The 18,572-nt window shown below is 46.1% G+C and overlaps 1 protein-coding gene across 2 annotated transcripts in view; it reads right to left on the bottom strand.

Annotated features, from left to right (window-relative positions):
- Window positions 1-14,584: 14,584 nt before the first annotated feature.
- LOC147462374 (uncharacterized) overlaps window positions 14,585-18,572 on the bottom strand; it is a 65,907-nt gene continuing 61,919 nt past the window's right edge. For both annotated transcript variants that reach the window (XM_086483719.1, XM_086483726.1), the window contains exons 2-5: window positions 15,954-16,083; window positions 15,645-15,709; window positions 15,467-15,574; window positions 14,585-15,334 (exon numbers count right to left, since the gene is read on the bottom strand). In XM_086483719.1, the coding sequence (XP_086339845.1) occupies window positions 15,155-15,334; window positions 15,467-15,574; window positions 15,645-15,709; window positions 15,954-16,083 (483 nt within the window). In that variant the 3' untranslated portion in view covers window positions 14,585-15,154. The remainder of the gene's footprint in view (window positions 15,335-15,466; window positions 15,575-15,644; window positions 15,710-15,953; window positions 16,084-18,572) is intronic.

Raw genomic sequence — 18,572 nt, 5'->3', positions numbered from 1 at the left:
CAACTCATAGACATAACCAATAAATGTTTTATCGGAAACAAAATTCTCTATAGAAAAAAATTGGTGTTGAATATGCATAGAGTTGTAGCCTGCTACAGTGTCACTTTCACTTTCATATGACAGTAGTTTACAGTTGGGATTTGGTCAGTTTGTCTTTGGTCTGCTACAGTGTCACTTTCACTTTCATATGACAGTAGTTTACAGTTGGGCTTTGGTCAGTTGGTCTTTGGTCTGGTCGGTTCACACTTGGGCAAACACGTGGCAGGGTGGTCTAGTGGACATCGTGGCCAGGTCACTACCGCCACCCAGTGGGGATAGACTTAGATGATGTTCTTTATGAGCCGTTGGTGGCTCTTGATGATTGTACATATGAGTAGTCGTTTTGGGGCCAGTGGAATTATCTTTGTACGTAGTAGTCGTCTAGAGTGGGTCTTTAGACAAAGCACGTCTGCACCATCCCGGCACATCTGAGCCTCGACACCCCCATTGTACCTAAGAGTCCTGGGCTGGAGCTGAGTGTGCTGCATGCCAGAGTCTGTATCAGTCTTTGAGATAGTCGAGTCATATGTTATGTTCTGGTCGGCTGTTGTGTCTTTGAGAGCTATGTTGATGTCTATTGTTTCCTTTCTGTTCATCTATTTGAGGGAGATTCAGTCTATTTGAGTGAGATTGTCACGCACATTGCACTGAGGACCACCCAATGTAGAGAGCACGACACGTTATCCGCGCTACAGGTGCTCTCATTTTGGCGATCACGGTGGGACCTCAAAGGAAGTCTCACTCTTGTGGGGATAGAATTGTGAAGCTAATCGGTTGTTACCTGGCTCTGCACACTTGCTTACACTGTGTAGATAGTCTGCAAGTCTGGTCTGGTCCTCTCTCGCCCTGGTCCAGGTCCAGGTCCTGGTCCTCGCCCCTGGTCCTTGGTCTTGGATCCCGGTCTAGTCCTTGCCCTGGTCCAGCCCTCCTCGTCCTGCCAGCTAGGTGGTCTAGTCTCACTGGTCCTGGACCAGGTGGTCTAGTCATATCCTCACTTGTTCTGTGTTAGACCTGTGCTCTTCACTGTTCACTGCATGACACATACAAGGCGGTCAGTTGAGTGTCAAAGCGCACTACTGAGTCCCTTGAAGCACTATAACAGAAGATACCCGGTGGTATCTAGTAGAAGCCCATTAACCTCATCAACCTTACCTCCACATACGCCATCCCCCATTCCTTCATCAGGTTCCACATCTTCCAGATCACCTTCTCCAGTAAAGCTCTCTCCTATTCTGCTGCAACAAGGGGCCATGGAGGCATTGGCTAGTGTGTTGGCCAAGGTAAACATCAAGTTCCCCACCTTCAAAGGACTCTCCTCGGAAGATGTGGACGACCATGCACGGAGGTTTGTATCTCTCTGTAGAGGACGTGGTCTTAACAGGGAAGATGCTTATCTGGTACTTTTTCCTTCCACCTTGGACGGCTTAGCAGACAAATGGTACAGCCAGTTTGCAGAGAATGATTTTGCAACTTGGGCAGACTTAAGACAACAGTTCTTTGCAGCTTTCAGGCCGGGCGACTACCAAGAGAAAGTGTTGGATGAGTTGGCCAACATGGTGCTCTAGCCAGAGGAGACTTTTGCGGAGCTTATGACCAAAACCAAGTCTCTGGTTGCCAAGCTTCCCCAACAACCCGGTGAGTTCATGGTTAAGAAGTGGGTGGAGAAGGCGCTTCCAAAAACCTCTCAGCAAAAACTCCGGGAGAGCCTTCGACCTGACGCCACTCTAGAGGAATTCATCACAGCTGCTACTAGAATAGAGGGGGCTAGGAAGCTGTTCAACAACTCTCCTCACATAGATACTCCCTCTGTGTTCTCCGAAGGAAGTCCTGCTGATCCTTTGACTTCCTTGCGTAGGGAACTCGAAGCCCTCAAACTACAACGAGCCCTCCAAGAAGAGAAATCAGTCTCTCTGAGACAAGAGAAACCATCGCACCTGGAGGCTTTCGATCAAATCAAAAGAGAACTAGAAGAGATTCGGTCTCAGCAGGAGACCAAAGCTATGGTATGATGCAGCTCTTGTCGCTCTCCTGGACATCCTCCACAGGACTGTCCCTTCGGGCTTATTGCCACTTCTGTGAAAAATCTGGGCACGAAGATAAGGATTGTTACTATATCAAAGGATTGCGGAAAATAGAACAAAATCCATGTCTTTCTCTCCAACAAGGGCTAGCACCTGCATCCAACATGGTCTCACCCTACGGCCATCAAAACCGTTGCCTCCTCTGCTGACAACACCCCCTATGCAGCAAGGTATGCACAACAACTTTGCACCCCACAATGTTTATCATGCCAGTACTCCCTCAGTTCCCCAAAGTTTCTACACCTCAACCTCCAGCACCATGCAACAACAAGAGCAACGACCACCTCGTCCCCCATTTCGTCCATCAAATCGGCCAATCCTATGCTAGAGATGCGGTGAATATGGGCATTACCAAAGTAAGTGTCCTTTACTTGAAGGGTCTCCTCCTTGCAGACATTGTCCGTAGTCTAAGGACCACTACAATAAAGATTGTCCCAAACAAAGGCATCCTCGTCTTCAGGCCCAAATCAAAATCAACAAGAGTTTACATTCTCGAAAATCAATCTAATCACAGTGAACACCACCCCTCAGCCAGCACCTGCTACGCATACAGTTCAGCCACAACAAGAAGTAGAGCCTACTGGGGTGCTCACTCAAGCACAAAGAGGAGCCCTGGGTTTAAGTTTGCCAACTGGACCATCAGATCCAACATTTCAACAACCTGTCCAAAATGTCGCACCCGTAAATGGTGCAAAGAATAGGCGAATCTCTATGCTTTCGGACATTGATGGAGCCTTCCTGGTAGCAATAGCTGACTTGCAATAGGTCAAAGTTTCCGAGGAGGCCCAGGTTGTAGAAGCTAGGCCCACTGCGGAAGCAATCTTGAAGAACACCTTTCAGCAAGTATCTTTTTATGAGATGCTTCGGCTAGATGCAACTCTTAGAAGTGACACCCTCTCAATAATTCAATCTTTGTACCCTGGTACAGGGCCTAGTGGCGGGCACCTACCTGTGCAGCCCCTGGAGTCCTACATGATTTCATATCTAGCTGCTCCCCTCACCGACTATAAAAGTCCATGTCTTACTGTATCTATTCTTGGGAAGTCATTCTCAGGCGTCATAGTGGATGGTGGGTCTGGAATCAATCTGATGCCTGAATTTACCATGTCAGCCTTAGGTCTGCAGCCTACTCGCCCTGCTCCGTTCACTGTTACATTGGCAGACCAGAGGACAGTCTATCTTGTGGGCATAGTAGAGAAGGTGCCTTTGAAGGTACAAGACTTCACATTTAGCTTGGATTTTGTGGTGGTCAGTCTTCCTCAGGTGGAGGGAGGATTTCCCTTGCTGATTGGTAGACCATGGTTGCGGCATACTAAGGCACTTCATGATTGGGGAAACGACGCCATGTGGATACACACTCCCGGATCCCAAATGCAACCAACCTGGATTGAAGGAGGGATGGATCCAGTGGCTCAGCACAGCTCATTGATAGTACAGTCCAACCTCGACCCTGAGCAGCCCATCCCACCTGATGGGCCTGCTACAGTGGTTGGAAGCTACCACTTCGATGCCATGCTACATGGTCTCTACTCAAAACTTACCTGTGCCGCCAGTAACACTCTCTCTTCAAAATCCTCAGGAGGACACTGATGTCCAAAGTCCTACAGCAGACAGTACAATAGTCGAAGAAGTAAGTGTGTCAGCCCCAAATTCTCATGCGTCGAATGACCCGCCGATGGAAGCCCTCGGTCTTGGGGAACCTATAACACATCACCGAAGGGGGAAGAAATATCCTCTGCATACACTCGCCAAAGATTTCCCCCTTCCTGGAGCATCTCCCAAGTCGGACCCCCTTCAAAAGCACTCTGTCATGTCGTCTGCATCTGAAGATTTATCCTTCGAGGATCTCCCACAGGGATGGTTACAAGAAGAGTATGCAGAGTTTCCAATCGATCAAACACCTGCACATGATGTCTTGAAGCTCCAAGAGGCAGCTCACCCCTCATCTTCAAAAGCACCCTCTCTAGCTACACCCCCAGACCCGGTCAGAGAAGTCAACCTGGGAGATCCTGACAACCCTCAGCACGTACTGTTAGCAGCTTGGTTATGGGAGCATCCCGCATTACTCAATAAGGTAGTCTCTTTCATCCACTCTTTTAAAGATGTTTTTGCTTGGTCCTACAAGGATTTAGAGGGGATTCCACTAGAATTGGGTGTCCACACTATACCTCTGGTTGAAGGGGCTAAGCCTGTAAGAGGCCAAGCTTACAAGCTCAACCCGAAGTATGCTGAGGCGATCAAGGCAGAGTTAGAAAAAATGCAAGAGGCAGGGATCATAGTACCTGTGGAGCACTTTGAGTGGTTATCACCCATGGTGATAGCGCCTAAGAAGCAATCCAACAAAATCCGTGTGTGTGTCGATTACTGTTCTCTGAATAAGGTAACTATCCCAGATGGTTTCCCAACACCTTTCACGGAGCGTGTGCTCGAAGATGTAGCAGGGCATGTATTGTACAGTTTCATGGATGGGTTTAGTGGATACAATCAGTTGGGCATCCATCCAGGTGATTAGCTGAAAACGGCCTTTGTGACTCCCTGGGGTATTTTTATATACACTCGAATGTCTTTTGGGTTGAAAAATGCCCCACCTTCTTTCAATAGGGCGGTATATCTCATCTTTTGTCCTCTGCTTACGGATCATCTTCGCATCCTCATGGGCGATTTTTCGACCTTCTCAGGTGCTCAATGTTCAACCCCAGTGGAAAACCTAGAGGAACACCTCGCTCAGCTCTCTGCTGTCTTCCTCAGGTGCAGAGAGGCACGCCTAAAGCTAAATCCTAACAAATGTCATTTTTTGGTTACTGAAGGCACACTTCTAAGCCATGTGGTGTATGCTAAAGGTTTTGCGCCTGACCGAGAGAAGATTGTGGCAATCTTAAAGTTACCACCTCCCATCAACCCAAAAGGGGTACAGAGCTTTGTAGGCCACACAGGGTATCATCGCAGGTTTATACGCATGTATGCATATGTGGCTCAACCCCTGACCCGCCTAACCAGTGCTGCTGTTCCCTTTCAATGGTCAAAGGCAGAGGCTGAAGCTTTTGCATTCCTTAAAAAATGACTCACTGAAGCGCCTATCTTAGTAGCTCTCGATTGGTCTCTCACCTTTCATGTGCATACAGATGCTAGTCAACTGGCTGTGGGGGTGCGGTACTGACTCAACCTAGTAAGGAATATAACCTAGATCGCCCTGTTCACTATGCAAGTCGCCTACTCACCAAGGCAGAGTGCAACTATAGCACCACATAAAGGGAAGGTTTAGCTATTGTGTATGCTCTGCAAAAATTTCGGCACTACTTATTAGGGGTCCACTTCACAGTTATTACTGATCACCACGCCCTGCGATATCTGCTCAACAAGCCGTAGGTTGCAGGTAGAGTATGGCGATGGCTACTCTTATTTCAAGAGTTCGATTTCGAAGTGGTACTCAGGCCCGGCAAACATCATGTCCTTGCCGACCACCTTTCTCGCGTTCACACTGGTGAAGAAGCAACAGGGGTTGCTGACGACTTTCCTGATAGCAGTCTCTTTAAGGTGGATACCACACCGGAATGGTAAGGCGATGTTTTGCATCTGCTTTCTAGTGGCCTCTACCCAGAGAATGCTTCTCCCCTGCAGAAGAGAAGCCTGTTGCTGAAGTCTAGGCCTTTCACTCTCATTGGGGGCTAGCTATACAAATCAGGGCAGGATGGTGTTCTGCGGCGGTGTGTCTCTCCTCATGAAGTCGAGTATATTTTAGAGGATGCACATAGTGGTCCCACTGGTGGCCATTACCCTGGCCATATTACTGCACAAAAGATTCTCCAGTGTGGCTTATGGTGGCCCTATATTTTCCGCGATGCAATTGCCTATGTAAAGGTATGTGATGTATGTTAGCGTTGTGGCCCTAAACCAAGCAAACAGTCAAACCGTCCTCTGCAGGTCTCTATGGCATGGCAACCCTTTGAGAGATGGGGCATAGATTTTGTAGGCCCAATTACTCCCTCTGCCCAACCAGGCAATCGGAAGTATCTCTTGGTGTCTACCGACTACGCAACAAAGTGGGCAGAGATACTTGCAACAACGGACTGCACTGGCACTACGGTAGCCAAGTTTCTCTACGAAAATATTTTGTGCAGGTTTGGATGTCCCTTGGAAATCACCAGTGATGAGACAGGGGTAGTCACTTTGAAAACGAAACAATTTCTACCTTGCTGGCCAACTACAAGATTTGTCACAGAAAATCTTGTTCCTATTACCCTAGAGCAAACGGGCAGGCAGAGAGCACTAATAAGGTTCTAATAGCACTCCTGCGGAAAGCATGTCATCTTCATCCCTCGACTTGGGCTCAAGCTATCCACGGTACACTTTGGGCTTATCGAACTTCTTTCAAAGCCACAACCAATCACACCCCATTTCAATTGGCTTTCGGGTTGGAAGCGATAGCACCTTTTGAATTCAACTCAGGATCCCCGCGAGTGGGGAGTCTTCGTGCCAATGGAAATTTGGGGTCGGCATCAGTCTCTTGTCTTTTCCTTTTGGAGGAAAGCCGAGGTTTGGCTTCACTGGCTCTAGAAGCAGAGCAGCTTCGTCGTGAAGCCTGGCATGATCGCCATCTTAGGAAGCCGCAAATAACGCAAGGAGCACTGGTGCTACTTTATCAGGCCAAGTTTCTGAAAAAAGCAAAGAAGTTGGTCCCAGCATGGCAAGGACCATATAAGGTGATGGAGATTCTACCCCACGGCGTTGTACAATTAGCCACTCTCGAAGGAGTTACGTTGCCTTTAGTCAATGGATCTTGGATCAAATGCTATCATGCTTGAGAAGACGCTCAAGGGTCTAACCGTGCGACAATCAAATCAAGTGTTGAGCTTCGCAGACTCCTGAACCTTTAAATAGCTTCGGACTCACTATCTTCCCCATCTTACTGTTCCGTTTTATCTTATCTCTCTTAGACCCTCTCCTTAGGCAGCTATCCTTCTGCAGACTCTGTTAAGCTCATAGGTTTGATTCTGGTGATCAACTCTATCCTTCACTCTCTCTGTATTCAATCTTTGTCTTTCTTGGACATAACCTAATCTCCTCAATCTGAATAAGTTCCTTTCCTCAGATTTTGCTCTCAAGTTATCTCAGTTCTTGGAGATGCATAAAGCAATAAATGCTTTGAGTGGGGTATTTATGTAGGATGATACTTCGCGTTTTATCTGGAATTGCTGATTCTTGCTAGTAACTCGGTTTTATCAATGCTTGCTATTCTTTTGGTCTAGCTAAATCTTTAAGGTCTCTGGGATAGTTTCCGATGCGTTAGAGCTAACTGTTTTTTCTACCCTCAGCATGTCTCTCCTCTCAACCAACTCCCCTAGCCCTAAACCTACCCATTACCTTCCTCTCCCTAGACCCTAGCCTCGCCCTAATCCTTCCCTTTTCCGTTCCCCCTCCCTTGCCTAACTTTCACATCTCCTCGGTATGCATCATCATAAATAAGGTGTGTGGTGGCAGTTGCCAATTGAAGGCCGTCTCGGTATGCATCTTCATAAATAAGGTGTGTGGTGGCAGTTGCAAATTGAAGGCCGCCTTTGGTGGTGCTCATTTTGCTACTGAAGAGAAACTCTCGTGCTCAGTTTGCTACTCAAGAGAAACGACTTTTGCAGCTGAGCTAAGTGGGTAGGCCCTAAATTTATACAAGTTTGCAAGCCCCCTCGCCCCTAACCCTAGCCCTTTCCCCCTCCCCCTCGCCCCCCTCACCCTCTCTCCCGCGCCCTAGACCTTTTCCCCTCGCCCTCGCCCTTTCCCCCTCGCCCTCTCTCCCTCGCCTAACCCTTTCCCCCTCGCCCTCGCCCTCGCCCCCCCTCACCCTCTTGACCTCGCCTAAACCCTCCCACCCCCTTGCCCTCTACGATCCCCTCGCCCCTCGCCCTTTCCCCCTCACCCTCTCGCCCTCGCCTAAACCCTCCCACCCCCTCGCCCTTGCCCTTTCCCCCTCACCCTCTTGCCCTCGCCTAAACCCTCCCACCCCCTCGCCCTCGCCCTCGCCCTCTCTTATCCCCTCGCCCCTCGCCCTTTCCCCTCACCCTCTCGCCCTCGCCTAAACCCTCCCACCCCCTCCTCGCCCTTTCCCCCTCGCCCTCGCCCTCTCCCATCCCCTCGCCCTCACCCTTTCCCCCTCACCCTCTCGCCCTCGCCTAAACCATCCCACCCCCTCACCCTTTCCCCCTAGCCTTGCCCTTTTCCCTCGCCCTAGCCCCTTTCCCCCTCGCCCTTACCTTTTCCCTCGCCCTAGCCCTGCCCTGTTCTTTGCCCCTGGGCCGCCCTGTTCCTCGCCCCTAGCCCCTTGCCATGGCCCCTGCCCACTCTCGGCCTGGGTCCTCGCTTGGATTGCGCAAAAGCAAAAAACCCTAAAAAGCAGCTTTTAAAAAACTAAAAAGCTACTTTAGCCTCAATTTAAAAGTTTTTAGTCTCCACTTCTTCATATGAGAAGCGCCAAGAGTCTTCACAGTTCCCAGCGCCCAGTGCCTCCGGTGCACAGTTCCCAGCGCCAAGTGCCTCCGGTGCCTCCGCAGCTCCGGAGCACTGCTACACTGGAAGTCCCCTCACAGTTTAGTAAAATGGTTCGGACTCGAAATAGGGAAAAGCATCTGCAATCAGAGGAAGAGTCCTATGCATCTGGGGATAGCTCTGATAGTAAATCAGACTATACTCCTAGTTCAGAGCAGATTTCAGAGGAATCTTCAGAGGAAGATTCACCACAGTCAGTCACTGCTGACAGAGTCACCACTCTCCAGGTGCCTCTCATGTCTGGTGCCCTCTCCAAGGTACCTTTAATAACGATATATCATCTACAGGCTCCGAATCCAGCACTCAAGGAGGTGTTCTCTCAGCAACAACGGGTACACTTGGGTCTTCAAAATTTGGCTCAGACCGATTTGTCTGCCAATATCTCTACTGCCAATCTATGTTCCCTGTTGCTAACTTTTCCAAAGCTGAATGATACTGCACTTACAGCGGAGGATATCGGACAGGCTATGGGAATATTGACTGTGCTGGCACCTCTGCCCGCAACAAAAACCTTCTTGAATCTCTCACAAGAAGAAACTGCAAATGCTTGTCAGGAACTTTTGCTGGACTCACATCTAGACTATCACAGGAGTCACAACTGTATTCAGTGTTCCAGTATTGTTTTTTACTGCGAGCACCTGAAAGAACAGGGGTTCCATCTTCTCCAGGTTCTCCAGCAATATGCGATGCTCTTTTTTTGTCTCTACCACTGCCTGCCATACCCATTCCACAATTTGCTGTTTAAAGCGCTATAGGACAGGGCAAAGCGTTTTCGGACTCAGCGTAAAGGCAAAGCGGAAAGGTTCAATTGCTATGAAGCGCCTATTATGTATTGGGTAGTACAGATTATGCAGCAAAAGATGGATGCAAAAGCAGTTCTCACCCTTCAAGATGATCCAAAAGATCAAGAACGTTCCAAAATGGGCAAAGGGAAAGGCATCTTGCGCAAGAGGGCAAAGATTCATCTAAGAAACTGACAACACTACCTTTCTCAGAATCACAGGTCAAAATCTCGGACGTCCATACTACAACACCAGTAGTGCGTATGTCTACTTCGGTGGCCACCTCCACTTTCACACCACCTCTTGTGAGTAGTGTTGCAGTCACTAAAACACAACCTCCAGTTGTGTCGCCAACACCACGTGCTACTCTTACTGCTGGGGCACTGAAGGATACTGCAGGGGCATCTAGCTCTGGGGCGCCTACATCTGACAAGCATGACATGTATGATACTTTTGCGCCTCAGGCCGACAGACTTTTAGAGGCAGACAGAAGAGACATTTCGACGATTATCAATGCAGCCCTCTCATTGCAAGGTACCAACGCTATGCATCGCGCTTGCTACGACGGTATGACAAGGGAAGTGCAAACGCATCTTCAACAAGCGATGGATAGGGAAAATTTCATTGCTACAGCTCAAGATCGTATAAGAATCTTAACTCAATAGGTAGTGGACCTCAAACATATTGTCCACACTCAGCAAAAACAGTTAAAAGAGGCAAATGATATGACCGCAGCAGTTCAGGACCTCTCTTCGGTGGTACATACACTATGTCCTTCTTGCGCAAAATACCAAGCTGTAGCCATTTCACAGGCAGTTCTAGCTACAGCTACAACTACAACCCCGGTTTCTGAGCAAGTTCTTGCTATGGCAACACAGGTACCGACACACACGGACGTTTCCAAAGCACATTCAGGGGATTCTCAAACAGCAGAGAAAGCAAATCCTACCAAAATGGAGTCTAAACCAACAGGATCGGTGTCATCACAATTTCAGGGTCCCTCTATGGCCTCCCCCTCCCAGTCTCCATCCTATCCTCAGCACTTCTACGGCTTCCCGGGATTCCAACAACTTGCTCCACCCTCGCAGCCTGCGCAGTCTTTTCCTGGGTTTCCACTAGCTCCACCTACTCAACCGCAACCGTCTCACATGACGCAGCGTGCTGCTCCATACCCGATGTACCCTCCTCCTCATGGACACTACCCCTCACCATACACTTGGCCTCCATCTCCTTACCCAACTTACTATCAGCCTCCTCCACCTCCTCCTCCATCATCCGACCACCAACAGTAGATCGTCGATATTTCAAGTTCATCAGCTCCGCTCTCCGGGACGGGCAGCGGACTTGTGGCGGGCAACCCGTAGCCTGCTTACAGTGTCACTTTCACTTTCATAGTTTACAGTCGGGCTTTGGTCAGTTGGTCTTTGGTCTGCTCTACAGTGTCACTTTCACTTTCATATGACAGTAGTTTACAGTTGGGCTTTGGTCAGTTGGTCTTTGGTTTGGTCCGTTCACACTTGGGCAGACACGTGGCAGGGTGGTCTAGTGGACATCGTGGCCAGGTCACCATTGCCACCCAGTGGGGATAGACTTAGATGATGTTCTTTATGAGCCGTTGGTGGCTCTTGATGATTGTACATATGAGTAGTCGTTTTGGGGCCAGTGGCATTATCTTTGTACGTAGTAGTCGTCTAGAGTGGGTCTTTAGACAAAGCACGTCTGCACCATCCCGGCACATCTGAGCCTCGACACCCCCATTGTACCTGAGAGTCCTGGGCTGGAGCTGAGTGTGCTGCCACGCCAGAGTCTGTATCAGTCTTTGAGATAGTCGAGTCATATGTTATGTTCTGGTCTGCTGTTGTGTCTTTGAGAGCTCTGTTGACGTCTATTGTTTCCTTTCTGTTCATCTATTTGAGGGAGATTCAGTCTGTTTGAGTGAGATTGTCACGCACATTGCACTGAGGACCACCCACTGTAGAGAGCACGACACGTTATCCGCGCTACAAGAGTCCATGCTATGGACACTTGGGCTGCAACGGGCACCTTTGATTTCACTGAGAGACTGTGAGGTGATAGAGCTCGTTGTCCTTTTTTTTCAGAAGGTCCCTTAGTAGGCACCGGTTATCAATTAACAATAACTATGCCTTGTGTGAGCACTTCCAATGCATTCTTGTTGAAGCACTCCCCAACATAAAGATATTTAGAGCACCTCGTGGCCCCATAGCATCCTATGATGCTAAGGGTGAGCATGTCCAAGAGCATCCTAGGCCAGCTTAGTGATGCATCTATGGATGGCTTGAAGGAACCCTAGCATGCCATATCTTGAGTGAGATTTTTGCATGAGATTGTAAGTAGGAAGCTCAAACAATATCGCATGTGTATACAATGGTGCTGATAGAATATTAATACCCCATGCTACATGTCTTGAGATTTTTGCATGAGATTGTAAAAAGGAAGCTCAAACAGTATAGCATGCATATACAATGGTGTTAATAAAGTGATACCCCATGTAACATATCGTGAATGAGGTTTTTAAACAAGATTGTAAGTAAGAAGCTTAAACATTATAGCATGGGTATACAATACTTATATAGAGCAAGACACAAAATGGCTTTGAAGTTCAAGTCTGGTACTTCTTAACATTGGTAGCTCTTTGAATACTCAAATGGTCCATTCTCTTGTCCATCCCTATGAAGGACACATATACAATATTCTCCCCTTTGTTTTTTGGCTAAAAATTTAGCAGAGATACTTTGTGCAGTATAACTCTTGCTATCCTCTATGGATTGGTACTTCCTCTTCTTTCATCGTTTGAAAATGAGCTCCGTTCTTATGTGCATCCCTCAATCAACGAACATAATTGCACAAATTGATGAGTCAAAATTTTGGCTACATAAACACCCCTAGCCTTACGTGTCTCTATGCATGAATGCCACTCTTGATAGATTGCTTGTGCACATGTAGAATGGCGCCTTGCAAATTGATAATTTTTTAGGTCCAAAATGCAATAGACGGCCTGAAATTTTCATTGTGCATGTCCCTAAGTTGAACTTACAGATTTGGTAATGCACTAGACAAGTCAATTTGCAAACCATTGTGAGACTTCGCCTTGTTTTTGTGCTATTGAACCTCCATGTGCATGAATGATGCCTTGACCGTAAAGCGAAAGCACTCTAAGAAGATCCATTTTTGTTAACGTAGATGGTCAAGCTTGGGTCGCACTACTTTCAATACTACCAATAGAGTCTTCCTCTTGTTAAAGTGAAGTCTGGTACTAAGTCTTGAGTTCAAATCTCTCTCTCTCTCTCTCTCTCTCTCTCTCTCTCTGGTACTTACCCCTCTTTGTCAACTTTTCCAATATTTTCAACATTTAAAATAGCAATAGAAATGGTTACAAAATAAAGACAGTAGCAAGTTACTGCTTGAGAAATATCATTTTTATCTCCTCTTATTTTTTAAGAAAGCTGCATAGCAAAACCTCAAGTTTTCTAAACATCCAACCTATTTATTAGAAATTATGACTATAAAGCTTAAATTTTGACCTTGAAAACCAAGATCCAATGAAATAATTATTAGGAATTTTCATTTTTGACCGAGAAATTTTCATGTCTAACGAGATATGCGAGTGATTCTCATCACCATGAAAATGCAAGTTAATATCAACACAGACTCTTCTTAACTATTTTAATACCCTATACTATGCTATGTAGCTCTATTTCACTAGTCACTGCACCTAGAGTACCTCTACAAGCTTAAGCACACATAGACGGAACCTTAAGAAGGCAAGTAAAGGATGAACCAGTACTAGGCAAGTATCAACATAATCCATGATAACCATAGACATTTCATTGATGAGTGCACCAATGCGTTTCAAGCTTGAAAAGTTCTAGAAAAGAACTTTACTCTAGAGCTAAGAAGAGTAAGGGGAATTTCATGAACCACCTTACAAATTAACTACGTCTTAAGGAGACGATATTGAAATTATAATCAATAGGCTCAAAAGCATGATGATTCATTTCACTTACATTAGGTGTGATGTCCAAAGGATGCCAAAGCTATTGTGCTTCTTGATGCTCAAGTAAAATCTTATGGCATCCTTGTAAGTATTCTATAAGAAAAAGAAGATGCACTAAAACTCCAAGATATAATCAACTTCAATCCAAGAAGAAGAAAAAAACAACAGAAGAATTGAGTTCAACGAGCATGTTCTCTATCAAAGACTTCAAAATGTTACACGACAGGTAGGATAGGACAATTAAACAAGGACTGCTACTCCAACAATAGTCGTACTCATTTATGGACGAGAACAAACCTAGCAAATAGCAAAGAAGAAGAACAGCAAGGAAGCAACGACCATGTTTTCTTTCACAATAATAATCCCAACGCATTGTAAAAGACACTCTGATGATTTTCTCTACCTGACCTTTGTTTGAGGGGAAGCCTCATCACTTAGAGATCTTTTGTGAGAAATGAGTGTCTCCATCAATGTGTCCATCATAGTCTCTAAGGGAAGGGTGGTTGGATTTCTTGGCTATGTCCTATGACTCCACATCTCTATGTGAACCTCTGCTTGGTTGCTATGACGTGAGCATAATAAGTATGAGATATGACTCTAAACCTCTATGTGAACCACCACTTGGTGCTATGACTTGAGAAAAAATGTGAAATACGAGTCCTCCATGGGAACCTCCATTGGTGCTATGACTCGAGCTTAAGTATGAGTGAGATATGATTCTAAACCTCTATGTGAACCTCCACTTGGTGCTATGACTTGAGAAAAAATGAGAGAGACTCTAACCCTCTATGGAACCTCCATTTGGTGCTATGACTCGAGCTTAAGTATGACTGATTACGATGAATTCACAATGAGTCATATGAGCATCTATCATACTTCATTCAAGATAGCAAGGCATCTGAAGCCACGTTAGGCAGCGCATTGTAAACCTTTGGACTCAGTCTAAATAAGTAGCATGCTCCACTTCATTATGAATGTTTCAAATCCATCTCCAACAAAACATTAAAATTGATCAAGAAACGTATTACAACTGTTGAGCAACGATAAGCAAGAAAGAGCATAGAAATACAGACAGCCATAAAGTTTAATCTTACAGTCTCCCTTTTAATCTACAAAATTTGCCTCCAGGAACATGATTCAAGGAAGTTCATTTAAAAAGTTGAAATAAATAAATGTTGCAGGACTGTCAAATAAGCACAAGAGTCTTGTGTGTAGGCTTAAGCACATAATTAACTGTTTCCTCTGAGCTGCTAAGTTCAATAAACGGTACATACAATGCTACCACAACCAACCACCTAGTTATTCTTCGGGCAGCTCTACAAAATAATCCAACTGTTGCTTCCCCTATCATGGGCCAGCCAAGCTCTGCTGCTGTTATCGCCACTACGGTCTCTATTGTTTTCAGTATTTAAAGCATGGACAACATGCTTCCATGACAACCATACCCAAACCAACAAGATTGTCGTGCCATGCACTTGTTCGTGATGGGCAGTGCTATGATACTGAGCTCCTGTGGTCGCAATGGCCTGCAAATGGTCGAGGCGGCCTTACAAGCTTTGCACCTTTCGAGGGCACCTTTTGTCCAGTATCTCTTTGGGCATTCAAACAGGTTCATGGGTCATGCATCCGTCATCTTAGGGTTGCTCGTCCAGGTTATCTCATCATAGTCATCAAAAGAATCTCTTGGTGGAGCAGCCTGTGTCTCATACGAACTCCTTTTGTACTGGAATGTCATTCTCTCCCAGATTCTTAGGTACAATAGGCTTAGGTTCAGGTAAAATCGGCAGCTTTAACTTCCAGGTCTTCTCATCAAGTCGCGTTAACCCAAAAGAATCCTCTGATGAGGCGAGCTTGGTAGACAAATCTCCCCTCTTTTCATGGAGCTAAAAAATAAACACGTGATTTGTGACTGGTCATTTTTCAAAACACACATACATCCTGACACACACGAGCAGACAAAAAAACAAAGTTCCACAATAAGTCATATGTAATTGGATTTTTAGCAAGGCACTTACCTGGTTCACTGCTTTAAGAAGGTTCATAGGCAATGACTTTGCGACATCACTTTGTTTCTTGGCTTCTGCCCATGCATCCATTAAAGTTTGTGCTTGCTCACAAGCTTCCTGTATCAAAATCAAGACTCAGATTTACTTAGATATTATCAAAGTGAAGTTATCAAGGTGATGAGCTAACCTCTTGGAGCAGGGTAGATGCTGCAGCATGCATGAGTCCGCTCATTGTCAAACTCCTTACAGATTCTGCACAAATTAAAGGTCAGAATAGACAGAGTCAAAACATGACATTCATGGTTAAAGCAACATGCAAGCCTGCTCAATTTCATTTGGCCCACACAAATCACGCTCGTTTACAAAAAATTAGAGAGGGTCACTTGTAGTCAAATGACTTTATGCAACCACATGTGTACCTATTTCTCTGTGGATGAATGTGTCTACACCTAGTACATGAAACAAGCATACAGACAATGCATATGCCCAAGCTTACCCAAGAAAAGGGTTCTCAAATTCTCGTTTTGCTGACAACTCTTCACCATAGTTTTTGCAAAAGCATTGAGCTCATCGTCTGTCATAATAAATGTTTCTCCCATGCCATTGCTGCCTTGACTGTTTGTACTCTACAAACACCATGTGAACCCAGTTCATTAAAAGTAAAAGAAACATAAAAATGATCCATGATTGTGCACATTTAAGCGGTCAGACATTCTTGCTACTCAAAACAGGCCAGCCAATATGATACCGGCAGGCCACTTGAACAGGCGGTAGATGCACTGCAACAACACCAAACTGAACAGAAACAAGCAAAAAGAGAACTTGAACACCTCATCAAGGCACGGAGGGGCAGAGTTCCATCTAAGACGCACCAAGTCAAGCGGTCCTGGCAAATTTCTTCTTTAGTATATTGGCGAACAACCGTGTGTACAAATGCGCTGTGAGCCACTCACTTGTAGCTCCTGCTCGCAAAAAGAAACTGAAAAACAACTGCTATTTACAACCGAGGCTTTCAAAAGCAATCTTGGCTCAAAATATTCCCACATGTGATTTTTTATTGAAAAGCAACATCGTGTGCAGCATCATTATGCTTCCATATCAGCACCACTACATCATCAGTCCATACAGTGCTTATGCACGGCCACATCATCAGGTCTGTGGTCCCTCTATCTGTGTCTTCCGTCAAAGGCGAGGTGCCAACCGATACCCCCCCCCCCCCCCCCCCCCCCAAACGGCGCGTAAAAGAGAAGTAGTCACTCTCGATTACACCTGTCAAAACCAACATGGCACGAAGGATCAAACATGATCGTGACCATCCATACTAGACTTTACACTCACACATGGCATACCACCACAGAGCATGTAGCACAACACTGAACATTCACATCTTGATCCGCACTTGACTTTAGATGTCACTCTCAATCGCATTGGATATATCTAGTCATCACATCCAAGTCCGCATTGACCACTTTGGATGTCTTTGATGCACCAGAATCATCATCACCGAACCAGTAGAATGAGACAAAATGTTGAAGTCCTTGTAGAAGCCCCTAGGCAGAATACTATCAGTCTCAATAGCTTGTGATTATGCTGAACAACATACCCACATGACTTCTAATCACAATCTTGTTGACTTGTTTACCACGGAGTAGAGGAGCCCAAAATGTGAGCATAGCAAGCGTTCCACATAATCCATAATGCAACAAATACCAGATGTAGATCAAACTGATGCACAATGGGTGGAAGCATATCAAGACTGCCTCGTCTGTAACCCAAGGATGTGAGCATGAAAACCGGATATGAAGGAGAACCATCAAAAAGAGTATGTGACCCCGAAAATTGCAATAGCCATGCAACCGCCCCCCATGTCACAAACCCGTCATGAATGCCAACTCTAATGAGCAAACAACATACTACCTGCAAATTGGGCGTGCATATGGACATATTCAAAATTAATGGGACTCCTCCTGCAGTGTAGTACATTGATGACATGTCCAGTCGTGGTCAGTACATGCAACCTAAGTACCAACAAGGAGTCTTGCATGTGCAATCATACACAAAGTAATATATCTTTCGACTGACTTTGAGGCTCCAAATGCATGACCAAAACTGTAACTAAAAAGCAAGAGAGATGCATTACTAAGACCAAGTCTCTCACACAGACGGTGAGGAGGGTGATGCTCACTCAAAAGTATCCATCACCCAATGCGAACAATGTACTCAAAGAAAGACACTAGTTCCCCATCAATCTGCTCAGAACGCCACTACCACTCACGAGGATCCCAAACCAACTCCGCCAACAAGACTCCATCCCAAATCCATAATCTCCACAGAGCTGCCTCCTCTACGGGGAAAACCACATTAACACGAGCGCTTGCCAAGGGAACCCACGAATAGACTGCCAGTGAACATTCAAATGTTGGTCAAGAGGGAGTACACACTAAAACACTAGCCGAAGGTGAGTCTGAGCGATGTCAAAAACAAGAGTCCCATGGCAAGCGACAGTCAGCTGGCGGGAGGGGACAAAGAACACCAACCACCCCTCATGAGAAAGGCAAGGTAGTATGTCCTCTAATCATGGCATGCCAGTCGGCAAGACTAGCAGTATCAATTTCTATCTTGTGTGTAGCAACCCCACGCTGGATCCCACGCGTATTGACAATGAAATCCACAGCTAGCAAGGAGGCCTTAGACCGGCTATGTAGGGATGATGTCAGACCACGCTCCCATGAACTACCACAACTCTCCAACAATCTCTACTTATGTATGTCATTAAGAGGTGTAGTTTTCATGTTGCATTCTTTAAATATATACTACATATTTTATTTTTACTAATTCCCCCGAAACCCTTGAAAAGGTGCAAGTGGACATTGCATGGCCAGTGTGAAATGGTTGTAGTCAAGCAGGTTTCTCACATCAGGAATCTAGGTCAGTCGGTCGGGGATTGTTCGAGCCAGTTAGCACTAAATTTTGATGAGTATGGAAGCTTGTGTGCGCCTAAATAGAATTTGGGCCACTCGACAAGTCACTGACAACTTCATAAGTCCAGAGGGGTTAGGAAACTCAACCTTAAGGGGCATAGTGGACACATGGCTGAAGGAGAGCCACCTACTGG

Source organism: Adiantum capillus-veneris, chromosome 2, assembly GCF_014529385.1.
Source record: "Adiantum capillus-veneris isolate H3 chromosome 2, ASM1452938v2, whole genome shotgun sequence".
Taxonomy (NCBI): Eukaryota; Viridiplantae; Streptophyta; class Polypodiopsida; order Polypodiales; family Pteridaceae; genus Adiantum; species Adiantum capillus-veneris.
Note: the sequence above shows the minus strand (reverse complement) of the source record. Positions and strands in the feature narration are given on the sequence as shown.